This window comes from Artemia sp. Qi Xiang Cuo, chromosome 3, assembly GCF_049724085.1.
Source record: "Artemia sp. Qi Xiang Cuo chromosome 3, ASM4972408v1, whole genome shotgun sequence".
NCBI classification, from domain to species: Eukaryota; Metazoa; Arthropoda; class Branchiopoda; order Anostraca; family Artemiidae; genus Artemia; species Artemia sp. Qi Xiang Cuo.
The window spans coordinates 750555-768913 of NC_142796.1; the positions used below are offsets into that span (position 1 = coordinate 750555).

At 39.2% G+C, this 18359-nt stretch overlaps 1 protein-coding gene across 1 annotated transcript in view; it reads right to left on the reverse strand.

Moving 5' to 3' along the window:
- The window catches only part of LOC148953632 (OTU domain-containing protein 5-B-like), a 75691-nt gene that overhangs the window by 14681 nt on the left and 42651 nt on the right, over positions 1–18359 (reverse strand). The window contains exons 7-8 of the mRNA XM_089087284.1: positions 2039–2256; positions 984–1109 (exon numbers count right to left, since the gene is read on the reverse strand). Coding sequence (XP_088943410.1) covers positions 984–1109; positions 2039–2256 — 344 coding nt within the window. The remainder of the gene's footprint in view (positions 1–983; positions 1110–2038; positions 2257–18359) is intronic.

An 18359-nucleotide genomic window follows, 5' to 3' on the forward strand; every position in this document is an offset into this window, starting at 1 on the left:
CGTGACATTGGAATTGACGTTGGTAATAAAACTGAGTTATTTTGCTACGATGGTATTAGATTATTTTTCACGAACCCAGGTGGGGGGGAGGGGTTTAGGAAGAGAGCATTGGGAATTATTGCCATTGTAGTATCCACCGGAGGACCCGTCCCCATCCAAGGATAAATTTATCAATGGTGAAACAGGTCGATACACCTTGGGTCAAATACTGTGGCACTTACTCCCTCATAAGTAGTACACTTGTCGTACACACGCTGGTCGTAAATAATTTCTGAGACCACACTGGCTAATCATGATAAAACATAAAATCGCGAAGAAAGGAAGAAAACGAGGACAGTTATCACCCTGTGAAAAAATTGAAAAATTATGCAAATATTTCGGTCAAGACCTCCGCTTGACCGTCCTCAGTGCAGAATAAAACTGAAAAATATATAAAAACCAAACCTTAAAATAAAAACACAAAACTAAGATTGGACGACCCTTTCTTAGTAACGGTGAAAGGATAACTCAACGTTACTAAGTTTCACCGTTACTAAGAAAGGGTCGTCCAATTTTAGTTTGGTGTTTTTATTTTAGGGTTTGGTTTTTATATTTTTATCAGTTTTATTCTGCACTGAGGACGGTCAAGCGGAGGTCTTGACCGAAATATTTGCATAATTTTTCAATTTTTTCACTGGCTGTTAATTGTCCTGATTTTCTTCCTTTCTTCGCGATTTTATGTTTTAACACGCTGGTCATAATATCAGAGCGGAAAGAACTCGTAGAACCCGGGTGACAGCTGGAACCGCGATGCTATAACCCTAGCAGAGGCCACTAGTGGTATTGGTGGCACTATGTCGCATACACTGGCACCACCAGAACTTACAAATCTAGTTTAGTCAATCACTTTATTGCACCTTAGGACTAGAGAAAAACAGAAACAAAATAGAACAAACAAAAATTAAAAAAGGTAAATAAAGCAAAATTTGGAGGAAATAAATTACCGAGTGCTTGGTATTTCGTTCATTTTCTCGAAGCCATTCTATATAGCTTTCACGAGCAATGTGCTCTTCAATGGCTTCATTGGTTGCTTCCCAATCGGTGGCCTTGATTTTATCCTCCATCATAGTCTGTAAATAAAAATATTATTAAAACCAAATCTGAAATTAAAACAAAGTATTTGGAACAGTATTATCACATGACCCTGCTTAGCGACAAAGACATATGCCAATAAACCCAGTTTTCAAGATATTTACATATGCCAATAAACGGTTGTTTTAATGGAACCGTCCAAACATCTAAATAAGATTTACATACAAAGCTAGCAAGAAACATTTCTTTCAGTTCTCTAATCTATTGCAGCCAAACAGATAACCAAAACAAAAATGGTTTTTACGGAAAACTGGTCTAATTTTGGTAATTCGTTTTGTCCAATTCTCTGAAGGCCCTCCCTCCTCCCCAAAATAAAACTAACAACATAAAGGTTTGGTTTAATCTCTTACAATAGTCAAATAGAAAAAAAGTAAGAAATAAATTTCAAGTAAAAATTGGCATCATTTCAAATATTCGTATAGTCAAATATTCTTAGGATCCCCCTCGCATACCCAAATTTGAAAATTTAATATGCTGATATGGTTTTTCACTTGTCAGAGTATGCCTGAATACCCCAAGTTTCAAATCTTTAATGTGGCCGAATAGAAATAAAAAGTAAGAAAATACAATCATATATAAAAATCGGTAGGAAAGAATGATGTGACCTCCATGTGCTTCTTTTTTCCCCTGGCCATTCCGTAAGGAAGGGGTGGTCATACAAACTTAGGAGCGGGCTCACTTCATTGGAAATTAAAAAAAAGGGGGATGATGTTCCTACTTTGTTTTTTTTTTCTACAAAATATTTTGTAGGTGCGTGGCGTCAGTTAATAAGATATAAAAAATAACTGTTCTATTTGATTTTTATTTTTTTATTATTTCACCTGAAAAATATTTATTACATTAAAACTATTTGAAAATATTTAATAATATTATAAATTATTTCAAATGAAAAATGAAAAGGACTCACTCTTTCAATTTCAGTTTCTTCACTTTGGGAAATAGCATCCCGGACAAGACTCCTGTCTGCAGCCCCAGGGACATGACCAGGCAGACCCAGGCCAACCCCAACAGTGGCCTTAAATGGATCAACTATGCTATTATAATGCACACCTCTATGATAGGACAGACGAATGGCTGGATTCATATCTCCATTCTGAAGCTGTCCTTGAAAAATGTTGATTGGTTCTACAAATACAAATAAACAATTAAAATTTAATCTCCAAATATCTGAAAACTAGCTATAACAATTTATGCAAATGACATTTTTTTTATGACGTCACATTTTTTTTTCTATAGAAGAGATTCTGAAATTTCAAAAGTTCAATTGTAAAAATATTTTAATAAAGAAATATAATAGTAGTTTCGCCGAAAGAAAAAAAAAGTAATTAGCTTAATAAATTCAATAGATTCGTGCATGTACTTGCGACCAATGGTGTGAAACGCTAATTTGGCGTTAGAAATTAAGATATTCAAATCTCATAAAACTGAAGGCCGGTCCCAGCAAAGGCCAAGCCAACGGAGAAAACTAAAGCATCCGACAAAATTCCGAGTGAGCCGAAGGAGCCTAGGCCTTGCCGCGAAACTCTATTTTTATTTACACATTTAAGCAGGATATTCATAGGCAGCGCAATAGGACTGCCTAAGTAAAGAACGATGTTGACACAATGTATTTTTTTTTTTGGTCCTAGACCAGGGCACTTCGTATCGAAGGATTTGTCGTAAAAACTTCAAAAAGGACTCAATCAATTGAAAATTGAAGGGGCTAGTGCCCTTTTCAATAGTCAAAAGTGATTGGAGGGCAACTAACCCCTCTCCCACGCCCACCATTTCCCAAAACACATCCAATCAAAATTTTGAGATAGCCATTTTGTTCAACGTAGTTGAAAGTTCTAGAAATTATGTATTTGAGGATGACAACTCCCCTACAGCCCTCAGGGCAAGGGTTGAAAGTTATGTCCTGGATGCATATAAGGTTTTTTTTATAGAAAGCTAATACTACTACTACTAACAACAACTCACCGCAGTACCAAGCCACCTGAGGCCAACATAACTACGCACGCTCCTCCTCCATCCCAATCTATTCAAAGCCTCCCTTTTTACACCCTCCCAGGAAATTCCCATTTCCTTTAAATCTTTCTTTATGACGTCCTCCCATCCCAAACGAGGACGACCTGCTTTCCGTTTAGCCCTAGACGGTTGGCCGAAAAGGATAATTTTCGGCAATCTGTCATCCTTCATCCGCACAACGTGCCCTGGCCATTTCAACCTTTCTTTCCTTATAGCCCTAGAGAGCTATATTGAACCACATTTTTCGTACAGCCTATTGTTTGAAATACGGTCAGTCAGCCGGGTACAAAGAACAATCCGTAAGCAATTTCTCTGGAAAACATCTAGCAAATCTTCATCCGCTTTTCGGGGCCATATTTGACCACAGTCATCACTGTAGCTTCTAATATTCTAATCTTGGTTTGCAGACTTGTCTTCCTATTCTTCCAAACTTTTTTAACTGTGAGAAAACATCCCGAGCCTAAACTAGTCTACTTTTAATATCTTCAAGGCACCTCTCGTTTCGGGCAATAACGTTGCAATAGTAAGAAACGCTGCTTAACTAATTAATCTTTCCGCTTCCCAACGTCGTCAACCTCACACCTTCGCTCATTCCTAACCTTAGCGATAAAGTCTTACCGGTATTATCCTTTAAACCTAATTTGCCAGCCTAGGCTAACAAAACCTCTAAAACTTTGTACCTTTTGCTCACACTTTCACCTGGGATGCTTAAATCATCAGCATCAAAGTCCAGGAGACCTTTTCCTCCCCATTTGATTCCGTGGTCTCCCATTGCCTTTCCTGTGCTCCTTAAGACAAAATCCATCAAAATAATCCATAAAAAGGGGGATAGAACAAAACCCTGCTTAACTCGTGATTTTATACAAATCCAGCTGCTAACCTCATTTCCTACCTTAACCGCAGCAGTGTTATTCTCGTACATAGCACTAATCACTTTAATGTATTCGTCTGGTATACCATACAAGGACAGAACTTTTACTGAAGCTCTTCTATCAACAGAATCGAACGCTTGCTCATAATCTATAAAACTGAGGACCAAAGGTGTTTGACAACCCAGGCACTTCTCAATTATTAACCTAGGAGTCAAAATTTGGTTGACACATCCTCTACCTTTTCTAAAACCACACTGTTCATCTCTTAAAATTTTGTCTACGGAATCTCAAGTCTAAAAAGGATCATATTTTACTAAGTAATTTACTACCTACAGAGACCAGACTAATGCCTCGATAATTACCACACTGACTTTTATCACCTTTCTAGAACCTTTATCACCTAGAACCTTTTATCACCTTTCTTACTTTTATTCATCTTTATAGAAAGCGTTGTTGTAGAAACTTCAAAAAGGGCTCACTCAATTGGAAATTGAGAGGATTAGTGCCCTTTTTAATAGTTGAAAGTGATAGGAGGGCAACGTACTCTCCTCCCACGCCCACCATTTCCCCAAACACATCCAATTCAAATTTTGAGATAGCCATTTTGTTCAGCGTAATTGAAAGGTCTGAAAATTATCTCTTTGAGAATGACAACCCTCCCACAGCCCTCAGGGCAAGGGTTGTAAGTTATGCCCCGGGAACATATAAGGTTTTTTTTATAGAAAGTGTTGTCGCAAAACTTCAAAAGGGCTCATTCGATTGGAAATTGAGAGGGATATGTGCCCTTGTTAATAGTAGAAAGTGAGCGGAGGGTGAATACCCCCACGCCCTTCATTTCCCCAAACACTTCCGATCAAAATTTTGATATGGCCATTTTGTTCAAATTATTTGAAAGGTCCAGAAATTATGTCTTTGAGGATAACACCCCCCTCCCGCAGCCCCCAGGACGAGGGTTGTAAGTTATGCACTTGGGGCATAAAAGGTTTTTATATAAAGCGTTGTCGTAGAAACTTAAAAAAGGGCTCATTCGATTGGAAATTGAGAGGACTGGTGCCCTTTTATTAGTCGAAAGTGATCGAAAGGCAAATGACCCTCCCCCCAATCATTTCCCAAAACACTTCCAATTAAAATTTTGAGATAGCTATTTTGTTCAACGTATTTGAAAGGTCCGGAAATTATGTCTTTGAAGATAACAAATCCCCCAGCCCTCAGGGCAAGGGTTGTAAGTTATGCTCCGGGGGCATATAAGGTTTTTATAGAAAGCGTGGTCATATAAACATCAGAGCGGGTTCGTTAGATTGGTAATCAGAAGCTCTACTGCTCTTTTCAAGATTCAAAGTGATCAGAGGGCAGCTACCCTACCCACCACACACACACGTCGTATAGTCCCGAAATGCATCTAACAGAAATTTGGAGATATCTATTTTATTCAAAATAGTCCAAATATCATATAACAAGCCTTTATGGGTTGAAACTAACCTCATAGCCTAGGGACAAGGATTGTAAGTTATGCCCAGGGGGTATTTACGGGCAGCTATCCCCCCCCCCAAACTACCCGAATCTGATTAAAATTGTGATAGCAATTTTGCCCAAAATAGTCCAAAGAACTAAAACAATGACTCTAGGGTTGACACAACCCCCAGTGCCCTGAAGATAGGGTTGTAAGTCATGGTAAAGGTAAATGTAAAGAATACGGCAAAGGACTTTACAGTCCCTACCGGTGGTGCTGATCTCCGTTTCTTGGCCCTTCAGCCAGGAAGTGCAACGGGGGGCTGGGGGCCAACCATCCTGTGCTTTTGCACACCTTTCCTGCTTACCTTCCTCAGATTTCTCCAGGTACCCATTTAGAGCTGAGTGCACTCTGGCGGAGCTTACAGATTCATACCACTGACCCCATCCGAAACCAAATAATTGGATACACTATGGTTCGAACCCTCGCCCTCTCGGACAAAGAATTCTATATCCAGCGCAGCAATCCACTCAGCTAGGACGGCTGTAAGTCATGGCCTGGGGTTATATAAGGTTTTTATGGAATGGGTGGTTGCATAAACTTCAGATGGGACTCATTTGATTTGAAATTGAAAGTTAAGTAGAGATGACCCTATAACTCCGGTACCCACACCATATATGGGCATAGAGTCATTAGGGAGAATGATTGCGTAATCGGTCAATGACCTCTTTCTCCAGGTGTGTTTTTGGCACGCTCTTAGCGAATGTCAATGTTGTTATTGTTTCCGAGCCAAATGTCAAGGTCAATGTTGTTGTTGTTTGAGTCATTAGGGAGAACACGTGGTTAATAGGGTCAATGTTGTTGTCGTTCGAAGCAAAGTTAATGACACTTCCTTCCTGTTCGAGGCAGATGTTATGATCCAGAAATAGTATTTGTTATTGTTATTCGAGCCAGATGTTATGAGGTTCCCGGAAACAGTTAATGACACTTCCTTCCGGTTCGAGGCAGATGTTATGATCCAGAAATAGTATTTGTTATTGTTTCCGAGCCAAATGTTACGAGTTCCCGGGAAACAGCTAGATCCCACTTCTTAGCCAATCAGCGACTCGGTTACATCCCCCATCTCAACCAATCAAAGGGCTTGTTACATATGGTTTTCCCAGTTACATAACAATTCGCCTTTGAGATTTCATATATAACGGACATGTAATGTGACTAAATTATCAGAAAGTAGTTTGACACATTGCAAAGAACCTGACAATGGATAAAACAATTAACATAATTGATGAGCTTGAGGCCTTGGCAACCGCAATTAGCAATGTAAGTACATTTTTATTTTCAAACAAATTTTCCTTGGACATCCTCCAATATATTCAGCTAAAACGTAAATATATTCCTCTACCCCCCCCCCACCATTGTTTTACAATCCCAAATTCTCGCAAAAGAAATACCATTTCGATACAGTCGTCCCGTCTATCTTTCCACCTACATCGCCCCGCCCTCCACCTTTGTTTTTAAATCAAAAAATTGCAAAAATTCATACCATTTCATTCTAGTCATGCCTTTTATATTTACAGCTCCAGACCCCCTCCCGCAACCAGTGTTTTACAATCCCAAATTCTCGCAAAAAGAAATACCATTTCGATAAATTCCTTCCCTCTATATTTCCACCTAAATCCCCCCTCCCTCCACCATTGTTTTACAATCCCAAATTCTCGCAAAAAAAATAGCATTTCAATACATTCATTCCTTCTATATTTCCAGCTAAATCCCCCCGCCCGCCACCATTGTTTTACAATCCCAAATTCTCGCAAAAGAAATACCATTTCGATAAATTCCTTCCCTCTATATTTCTAGCTAAATCCCCCTCCCTCCACCATTGTTTTACAATATCAAATTCTATCTCTAATAACGAGCATTTCAATAAATTCCTTCCCTCTATTTTTCCAGCTATATCCCCCCCTCCCTCCACCATTTTTTTACAACCCCACATTCCCGCAAAAAGAAATACCATTTCAATAAATTACGTCCCTATATATTTCCCGCTAAATCCCCCCCCCCCACCATTGTTTTACAATCCCAAATTCTCGCAAAAGAAATACCATTTCGATAAATTCCTTCCCTCTATATTTCCAGCTAAATCCCCCCCCCCAAACAAACCATACTGAATGCAAAACGTAAATATATTCTTTTACCGTCAAAACCTAACCACCGCACAAAGAAATACCTTTTCGATAAATTTGGCCTTTCTGTAAGCCTTATCAACTTCTGCATATCTCTTAGCTATTAACCCGCTATGTTTTGACAGTACATTTCCGCAGGGTTATAATTACTTTGTCGTCCCCTCTTCCGATGTGTTTACAAACGCAGCAGCCAAAGGGTTTCTCCGTCAAAATTAAAACACTTTTAAGCAATAATTAGAATTGTAGTTTCGTAACCTATATGGAAGGAGAGAAACAGATTAAGTTTAACAATATATTTAGGATATTATGTGAAAGGGGGGAGGGGGCAATACATCGCTTCTAACAGCTTCGTTGTAAGTAAAAGTAAGGGGGATTCTGTGTGTAGACATATACGCACATTGACAAGAAAACTAATGTGTAAATTTATAATTTTTTCAAGCTCTCAATAAAGTTTCTTTTATATTCCCAGGCGTGAATCCAGGATTTTTGTTGGGGGTTAGCGCTTTTATTAGAAATAGAAAAGATTATTGCTTCTTCATCATTTAGGGATTTTAGCTATAACATTTGAATAAAAGCTAGTAAGATATGCCTTTCGCATGAATAAAACGCACTATTAACTCTATGAGAGTGATGGCTTAATTTTCCTAAATTTAGGGGGGGAGAGAATATTGGTTTTGTTCTTTCTTAGTGATAAACTAAACAAAATAATGGTTAATAACTTTCTTTCTTTAAAAAGGGAGAAATTATTTTGATTTTATTTTTCTTCTCTTCTTTAAGGTAAATTATGAAGAATTTTCGAACACTACATTGATGGGACCTATGTCTGATGCAAATAGCGAAGAATGCGTGCCGCCACCTACTAAGAAAGTGAGGGCCAATACTGTGCCCCCTGCGAAGGCGACAGTTGTCCAATATGGTCACTGGCCAAAGCCCCCCAAACAAGTTTTGCCTGTCCACTCCATGCAAGCCCCTGTCCAGGCTACGCAAGTCACAGCTCCTGCACACGACATTAACGTTGGCCCCTCCACCCTCCAACAGACGTTACCTGGGCCTTCAAGACAAGCCGTAGGCCAAACATAGGCCCCTTCTCACGCAATATCTGAGCTATCAGCTCCCCATCAAGCGTCAGTGCACTCTCCGTCAAGTCCTGAGCCTTCCATGCAAGATAGAAGGGTTGGCTCCTTCAAGCAAGTCATAGACCAACCAATGGCTCCCTATCATGTAATGGTCAAGCCTCCAGCTTTCTGTCAAGTGATTGATCAATTTGAAGACGTGAGTATTTTTTTTCAATCAAGTAAGCTATTTTTAGCTGTTAGAGAGCCTTTTACTCTTTACTTTTGTCTTTTCACTTTTTTCTATCATTCAGGACCATGAAATATCTAAACAAACCTATTTTTCAACACTGTGTAAAAGTATATCTCAGAGATTTATTAAAATATTAACCCCCCTCCCAACCCTTATTTTCTCTGCCCTCCCACAGAGATATCTAAATATATTTTTTTTGCTTGTCAAACTGCTCCTTTTCTAATCTTTGCTATTTTCTATGCATTCACCCCTATCTCTTCGCCGCTATCTCATAAGCGAATATTTTTAGGTAATTTCTATTAATAATCGCTGCATTTGAAACTCAAAATCCCCTATTTTTTCTAATCTTTAATATTTTCTCTGTTGCTATCATATATATTTTAGATACCTTTGAAACACCGACTGCTCTTTTTCACGTAATTTGAGAGAGAGATTATCCCATCTGTCACATATTGACGTTCTAATTTACACTGAATATTTATATTGTGCCAAAGATTTTAGTGAAGGGGAAACCGAGTTAACGGTTCAATCCTGGAACACTCGTGCGGTGGCTTACAATAATTGCGAGCTAATGAAGAGTTCACCGAACTTATAGAATGTGATTAGAGAGAAACTTGGACTTATGTATTATAACAATACGGTTTTGGGCGGACTTTATTAACACGGCCGGGAACCACGTAGCCTTTGGGTCTAGGAAGCGCTGCGGGGCAAGGGACGCGCCGGGGGACGCACCACGAGTCCAAGAAGCGCCATAGGTCCAAGAAGCGCCACAGGGATGCGCCACGAGTCAGGGAAGCGCTGCGGGTGCGCCACGGGTCAGGGAGTGCCACAGGGATGCCCCCCCCCCCAAAAAAAAAAAAAAATAAAAGAAAAAAAAAAATCCTATGTCATATCTTAGATCGTCGTTAAGCTATTTTTTTCATTTATAGGTTGTCCTGGCCCCCTACTCGCCGTCTAGTGAAGAAGGGGAAGAAGATGCATCTTTGGAGTCCCCCAACAATTTAACATGGGACAACTCTATTGAAGTACCTGACAATATTGATGAGTTTTTAGATGATTTTTTTAAAGTAGATAGTAGCACAGTTGAACTGGTAGACTTGAGCCAAAATACCTTGCAAATTTTAGACGATTTTACCCGGGAATTGGCAGGGAACCCTCCTCCCACCGATTACCCACTTCAAACAACTGAAGTGGAACAGAGTCCAGATATTGTTGAACAAGTAGGGGGAGGGGATACATCATTCCCAGACTTTCAACTGTCCAATACAATATTGAATAATATAGTTGTTTTCACTGCACCATTTGGAGACCCTATTAATACACTTATGGAGGGAAATTTTGTTTTTGATCCAGTAGAAATAGTGCATGCTTATGTAGATAAAATTCATGCACTACTGGAGCAACAAATTCAGTTGTGGGGGGGTAGGGATTCAATTAAGGTTTCAATTGTTTTAAAGGTTTTTTATTTGACTGAGGGGAAAAGTGAGGTTTATTATCATTTTGTACATTCCGAGATGCGCGTAATTTATCAAAATTTAGAAAATTTTGAGGAAGTTTTTAGTGAGTGTGTAGGACAAATTATAGCACATCTCAAGAACTATAACGAAAATGGGAGCGGCTCAGTAGGTTTGTTCATTGACAATGTAACCATAAATATTTGTAAATTTAAGAAAGATTTTATTTTAAGAGGGGGGCATAGGGATAAGGGTACAGTTTTAAATTATAATCCAGATCTAGAGGGTTGTCAAGGTGTCCAGAAAATCCGTTTTGAAACAGATCAAAAGTGTGTCAGATATGCTTTCCTCATATCAGCTTTCCGACCATTGAAAGATGAAGCCACCAAGAAGAATTTAGATCACTGGGCTGTACATGGGAAGGAAGGGTCCGATTTCCCAGTTGTAGATTTTTCATGCTTAGAAGGAAAATACCCAGTAACGCTAAGATCTATTGACATGTTTGAAAGGGCTAATGCCCATTTAAACATAGGCGTTACTGTGGTACAGTACGAAACAGAATTTGAAGATGGGGCTCGTTCTAAAAAGAAGGGGGTGGTTTTCCCCGTAAGGGGCCCCTCAGTTGATTTGGTTAAACACTGGGTTTGGTTGCTTGACACACCGCCTAGACAACCGAACACAATCGGGCATTTTACCCCAAGCATTGACATTAGTAGCGTACCGGGGGGTGGTAAGCAGAAGGGGGTGCGTTTCTACTGTCCAACATGCCTGTCACAATTCCGTAGTGATATGAAACTGCGGGGTCACATGAAGCATTGTAGACGACATGGGTACCAGACAGTGGAAACGGTTTCAGGGGATAGGGCTATTTTACGATTCAAAAATTTTCAGAATACTCTTCTCCAATGCAACAAAATATCTTTGGATTGCGAAGCTAAGCTGGTGGAGGTGAGTGACCCCCAATATCCAAACCGTATCAAAGAACACCAGGCCATTGCAGTCTCCTATGCCCATGCGCAAAGAGATAATTCTAATACCATGCGGTTGTTAGAAGTAGTAGAAACATTGGATGAGGGAGATGAGTTCATGGTTAAGGCATTGACTAAACTGATTGGCACGGCTAATGGTGCTATTTCTCGTTTGAGAAATACGCATTATCCAGTGGTGCTGTCTGCAGAGGATCGTCTTGCGATTAAAAATCAAAAAATATGTTGGGTAGGTACGGGGGAGTTGGGAGCGGGGGCTACGGGCACTACAGGGAACCGCGGGGGGCGGGGAAAAGTCAGAGACCACGATCATTTGTGGCAGGAAATATCATCTGGGGGTAGTAATTTTAGGGGGGTAGCGCATCAATCATGTAACTTAAACGTTAGCCAACAGTTTTTTATCCCAGTTTTTATTCATAATTCTAACTATGACTTAAAATTTATTTTACCGGCACTGGCACGTATGCACAGGGAGGGAGGGGGAGTAGATAGTCCATGGGTGAATAATTCATTTGCCTATAACATCATTCCCAAATCAGCCGAGAAGTTGTTTCTTCTCGAACTGAAATGGCAGGTAGTGGATAATGGGCGTACGTGCTGTAATAAAATAAGGTTTTTAGATTATTTTAGTTTTTTCCCCAAATACTTAAGTAAATTGATTCAAGTGCAGAAAAGCGACAATTTTGATAGCTTTCCCTTGCTTAAACAGCACTTTCCAGACAGAGAAATGTCTGACTTATTAACAAGCAAAGGTGTATATGCATATGATTATTACTGTTCTGGCACTCGCTTAAGCGAGGAGAAACTACCTCCAATTGAAGCTTTTCACAATTCACTCACCAACAGTGAATGCACAGTCGAGGAGTACGAGTTTGCCAAGAAGGTGTGGGCTAAGGGGAATTGTAAAAATGGGTGGGATTATTGTAGACTGTACTTGGCCAGTGACGTTTTAACTCTGTTGGATATAGTCTGTAAGAATACAGACCAGATCTATTCAGAGTTTGGACTAGATATAGGATATTATTTTTCTACACCGCATTTAGTAATGGATTTAATTTTAAAAATTAGCAGGGAGGAAATAGGCCTAATCACGAATGTAGACCAACACCTTTTTGTAGAGCGTTCAATGAGGGGAGGGTATGTTTTTCACGGGGACCGGGTCTTATCAACCGATCCGAGCGGACAAAGCACCGGTGTAAAGTCAAATGCAGTTTTCTTGGACATGAACTCGTTGTACCCCTCGGCAATGTCCCACTACTCTTTGCCGTGTGGGAACTATCAATGGCTTGAGAATCCTTGTGAGTTCCCCGACATTACCACCGTCGAGGACAACGGGCCACAAGGATGGTTCTTTGAAATTGACGGTCACATTCCACTGGCCCTTCACGACTCAGTCAAAGATTTTGTTTTTCCCTGTATCAATCGACCAGTGACCAGGGACTCGTTGAGCCCCTACAATCGGTCATTGGTCGAGGATATGGGAATGCATTGGACTCCCTCTAAACAGAAACTGATTGCTGATTTGGACCCTAAAGAGAATATCGTTGTTCACCATGTGCTTTTGCACTGGATAGTGAACAATGGTTTCGAAATCACCAAAATACATAAGGTCCTTCAGTTTAATCAGAAACCTTATTTGAAAACGTTTATCGATACTTTTGTCGATAAACGTTCTAGGGCAAATTCAAAGGTAGAGAAGGAATTGTACAAGCTCATTCTAAATTCAGCGTTTGGCAAAATGTGTGAAAGCGTACGTAACAGATCTCGCTGTGACGTCGTAACTGACCCTCTAGAGTGTGCACGAATTATTGCCGACCCTAATTTTACATCATTCACGAGCATAGAGGCCGGCATGGTTCTTCTACACAGGAAAAAGTGAAACGTAGTACTGAACAAGAATATCGCAGGAGGTAGTTCAGTACTAGAAATTTCAAAAAAGCTCATGTTGTCGTTCTTTTACAATGTGTGCAAGGTGCAATGGCCACGGGAGGGGGAGGTAAAAGTATATTATGGGGATACCGATTCTCTACTGCTAAAAGTAAAAACTGAAGATTTATTGGGTGATTTGCAAAAGGGGGTGCATATCAGCTCGCTGATGGATTTCACCAACTGGAATCCATCTCTCTACCCCGAGCTGGTGAAACGTCAAGCCCCCAACCAACTATTAAAATTAAAATCAGAAACAGAGAGTGATTTGATCTCCAGGGGGATGTTCCCGGGTCCCAAAGTTTATTGCGTGGAAACACATAGTGGGGATGAAAAGAAGACATGTAAAGGGGTGCCTACACATTTTGTAAAGAGAAATTTTAATATAAGCGTGTTCAAAGACTGCGTAGAAAGTAGCCTAGTGCCAAGAGCACAAGTGCTTGGAATTCGCTCTCTACAGTATAGAAATTATACTGTGAGAGTAGAAAAAAAATGCAATGTCGTGTATATCCGACAAGGTCTATGTGCTCGAGAATGGTGTGAGTGTCCTGCCCCATGGCCACTACCGTATTTCAGATCGAGTTGAATGCATTGACTATCGTAATCAACTTGGTCTGGATAAATTAACCTAACCAACTAACCACTCAACCTCATCTAACCCAAGCACTAACCCAACCTCAACTAACCCGTAGCAGTGACGACAACTATTTTTCCATCGCGGCTCCCGGGGGGGGGAGGGGGGACCCTTCCCAAGGCCGGCGCCCGGGGGGTGGGGGGGGCCACCAATCACTCTAATGTTCAACTGTGCTAGTTCCAAGTGTTGCTTTCAAGTGTTGTAAAGAAAAGTGTTGTAAAGAAAAGTGTTGTATAGAAAAGTGTTGTACAAAAGAGTTGTACAGAAAAGTGTTGTACAGAAAGTGCTGTAGATGGACAAAGGTGTCGTACAAAAAGTGTTATAATTGTCCATGTTGACCATGAAATTTTGTCAATTGTTCTTGTTTAATAAATATTTGTTGTAATATATGGCATCGTGAAATATTGTTTTTGTTGTTCTTCAATATAATGGAAGATTATTGCTACTTATTCATTGGAAAAATATGATTTAAAGCTAGTCAGAGTACGACTGTTGTCAACAGCTTGTCTCAATTTAAAGCACCCTTCAGATCATTTTTGTGTGGTCCCTCAATGTCGGGGAAAACAACGCTTTTAGCTAGAATAATTCAAAATTGCGATAAAATGTTTTCGGAAAAACCGAAAAAAATCATTGCTATAGTATTTGGCAAGAGTCCTATGATAAAATAAAAGCTATTGCCACAACCATACCAATACAATTCATAAGAGGACTTGATGTTTTCAATAGTATTGAACCAAACTCTTGGCTGATCATTGATGATTTGGCTGAATCCATTGAACAGTTCTCACAGGAAATGCTGCAATTGTTCACTGTCCGATCTCATCATGAAAACATTTCCATAACCCTAGTTCTACACAATCTGTTTCATCAGAGCAAATGTATGCGAACCCTTGCTTTGAATTGTACTATCTATATTATCTATCGAGTCGTGAGTGTTTATAGCTCACGACTAAATCTAAAAAAAAATATAAAACCCCGCGCCCCAAAATGTATGGTTTCAACGTACACACAAGCCACAAACAAGCCAAATGGCTACATTTTATTGGATCTTAATCAGAGCACGCCCGAGGATCTTCGTGTAGTCACCGACATTTTCGACAATGAAATTACAGTATATCTTCCGGTGAATAGTAGAAAAGGCTATTAGTCGCTATCATGACACTGAAGAAACTACACGAACAACGGCATTTATTTTCTGTTTTAAGCACTTCAAAACCCTTGCTTAGGAAGGCCATACTTAAATATAGCGTTGAAAATGATTTTATTAATATAATATATTAACTTTTTTTAAATTTGACTAAGGGCATTTTTAAATGACAATAAATTTTTATAATAAAGGAAACCCAAAATGTTTTAGTTTTAGGTGCCTGGTAGTTTAAAAAAACGTTACAAAATTTTAAATGAACACGGCTCCTTCAAGCAGGCTTTAGCTTTTTCACGCTTTTACTACCGACAATCGCAGGACTTGTAAGCAGTTTTCTCTATAGAATGGCAAAACCCTATAAATTGACACCTATAGAACTCGCTCTCTCGCCCGTCGAGCATTTTGAAGACAATCTAAACAAATTCATTAATGATGAGAATATTGCCGATGATAAAAAACTGCTTTTACTTCAAGATACATTGCAATGTATGGACAAACATAGACCTTATCGTGAGAGACCCACCGTCGCCAATCCCTCTAAACAAGAAACATATCAATATTCTACACGATCAAAGGAGAAGGAATTGAATTTGTTTGTATTGAAAATTGGTAACCAATTGCCACTGTCCTATCGAGAACAGAGTAAAAGAGTATTATCTTATCTCATGTCGGAATCTGGTGATCAAGTTCAAGTCGATAGCATAGGGAAACGAATTATAATTCGGGGAAAAAGTTATAATCTAGTTGATTTAATTTGTGATATGGTGACGAATCGTAAAGGACTCTTATCCTTTGACGATAATCTATACACCTTTCTAGGTGTATCAAACTTTCCCAAAAGTCTTATTGGCAATAAGCAAATTCTAAAGAAATTAAATGAACATCCAACAACACAATTTAAAAAAGAAGAAGAAGAAGAAGATACTAGCACCACTGATTTTACAACACCTGTGACTGCTAGTCAAAAGCGAAGACAAATTGATTCACCCACCAGTGTGCAAAAGGGGATTGGACATTACACTACGTGTTTACGTTCAAAATGGATGAAGTTTTGAAAGGTATCTATGAAAACGTTGGTGAAGCGGGGAGTTTAAGTTCTCCCAAAACGCTTTCTAGAGCTGTGTCTGGCAACACATTGAAAAAAGCAAAAGACTATCTAGAAAATGAACCAAGTTACACACTACATCGGAATCATAGACTTCGCAGTAAACAATATCGTCAAACTAAAGCCTTTTTCCCTCTGCATATAATGCAAATGGATCTTTTAACTTTAGACGCAGTTCAACGACGTCACAATACACCCTACAAATATATTCTAGTGGCAATCAGTGTCTTTAGTCGCTATGCCTATGCCATTCCACTGCGATCAAAGAGAGGTGTTGAATTTGCTCGGGCCATTGAAAGTATTCTCGAACAGGATTCGTATAGAAAAATTCGATCAGATCGCGGTAGTGAATTTGTTAATCCACATGTGCAAAAGGTTCTTTTGAAATATAATACAACACTCTATCACAGTCATAGTCCAATAAAGGCTGCATTGGCTGAACGATTAATAAGAACGATTCGTCTATTAATTTCAAGATATTGTACACTGAAATGTTTTAAAGCACGATTTAGATAAAATCATGCAGATATACAACCATCGACCACATCGATCTTTGTCCAACTCTAGCCCTCCGGATGTTCACTACAGTGAGAATACATTTGATACTTTTCTAAAGCAATACTCCAATGGCAATGAGAAGAAAAAGAAGAAGAAATTCAATGTTGGTGATACTGTTCGAATTAATAGAGCCAGCAATATTTTTGAAAAGGGGAATTATTTATGGAGCACCGAACTTTTTAAAGTGTCCAAAATCCTAGACACTATGCCCATAACTTATCGACTACGAGATACCAAAGATGATGAGATTCTTGGCTGTTTTTATGAATATGAACTACAAAAAGTTAGAAACACTAGTGAAATTTATCAAATTGAAAAGATATTAAAGAGTCGTACTCGTAGGGGCAAGAAACAGTTGCTTGTTCGTTGGCTAGGATACAACTCGGATTTTGATTCTTGTGTCAGTGCTGAAAATATTAACAATGCCCAATGATTTCTATGTGACTTTCATGTCCAATGTTTCTGATCCTCTCTACAATGACTTGAATAAAACAAGTGATTTTTGGACAAAACTCTCCCCCACCATTAAATTTGAGAGAAAGTATGAAGTGGCTCTTGTCGATTGTATTCTCAAAAAATCCAATGGTATCCTAAGAAATGATCGTGAATACGAAATTAAAATTAGACCGTATGATTGGCCGCCGCCACTGGGTGATCAAGAACAAATTCAAAAAATCAATTGGTTGAATATCCATATATTGAATTACCCTACGAGGAACTCACCTGTATGAATGATTTATGTCGTTCTATTAATAAAAGAATTTCCGCTCGTAAAAAAGGAGCTTTTCATTTCAACTATTCAAAGGAGGAGGGCAACATCTACATTAGTTCGCCTATTGCCAGTGAAAAGGTTATTCTCAATGATAACCTAAAGGATGTTCTTGGCTTTAAGCTCAATATAATCAATGGTAAAAGTGCCGGAAACACTAATTTCATTTTTGCCGACTACCCACCTGCCTTCTCCACGGATACCTGTATATTTCTCTATGCTTCATTTGTGGAAACATCTCGGGTTGGTAATTCAAATGTCCCCCTCCTACGAGTTCTTGAACGAAAAACCAATCAAGAACATATTCATCACTACAATATAAAGCATCTTCAGTATATTCCAGTAAACACGTCCTATTTGGAACTCTGTCAGTTAACACTAAGAACTGAATTGAGCGATCCCATAGCGATTTCAAAAAGTTTGGCCGTGATTACATGTCATTTTCGACGCATCGTTCAACATAAAGATGTATAATAAAAAAGTGGTATTCACTTGTCCTGATATTGACTGCTATGTTAATACTCTTGGTCCAAGACAACAGGGCAATGGAATGGACTATTATAAGGGTCGCTCGTCAATGTCTGGCTATGGTCTTGGCAGCTGGTTTGCTAAGCTGTTTTGCTCTTCACTACCACTGGCTAGAAAATATCTTGTACCGGCTGCGACAGATTTTGCAGCGTCTACACTATACGATTGGGGTTCTGGTAAGTATTTAAAAAAAAATGCTTCTGAAAATATTTGGTCCAGTGCATGAACCCTTGGCGAGAGATTAAAACAGAATTGTAAAGGTTTAAAAAGGTCAAGAAACAACGCATCCCTCATCAGTCTTTACTCA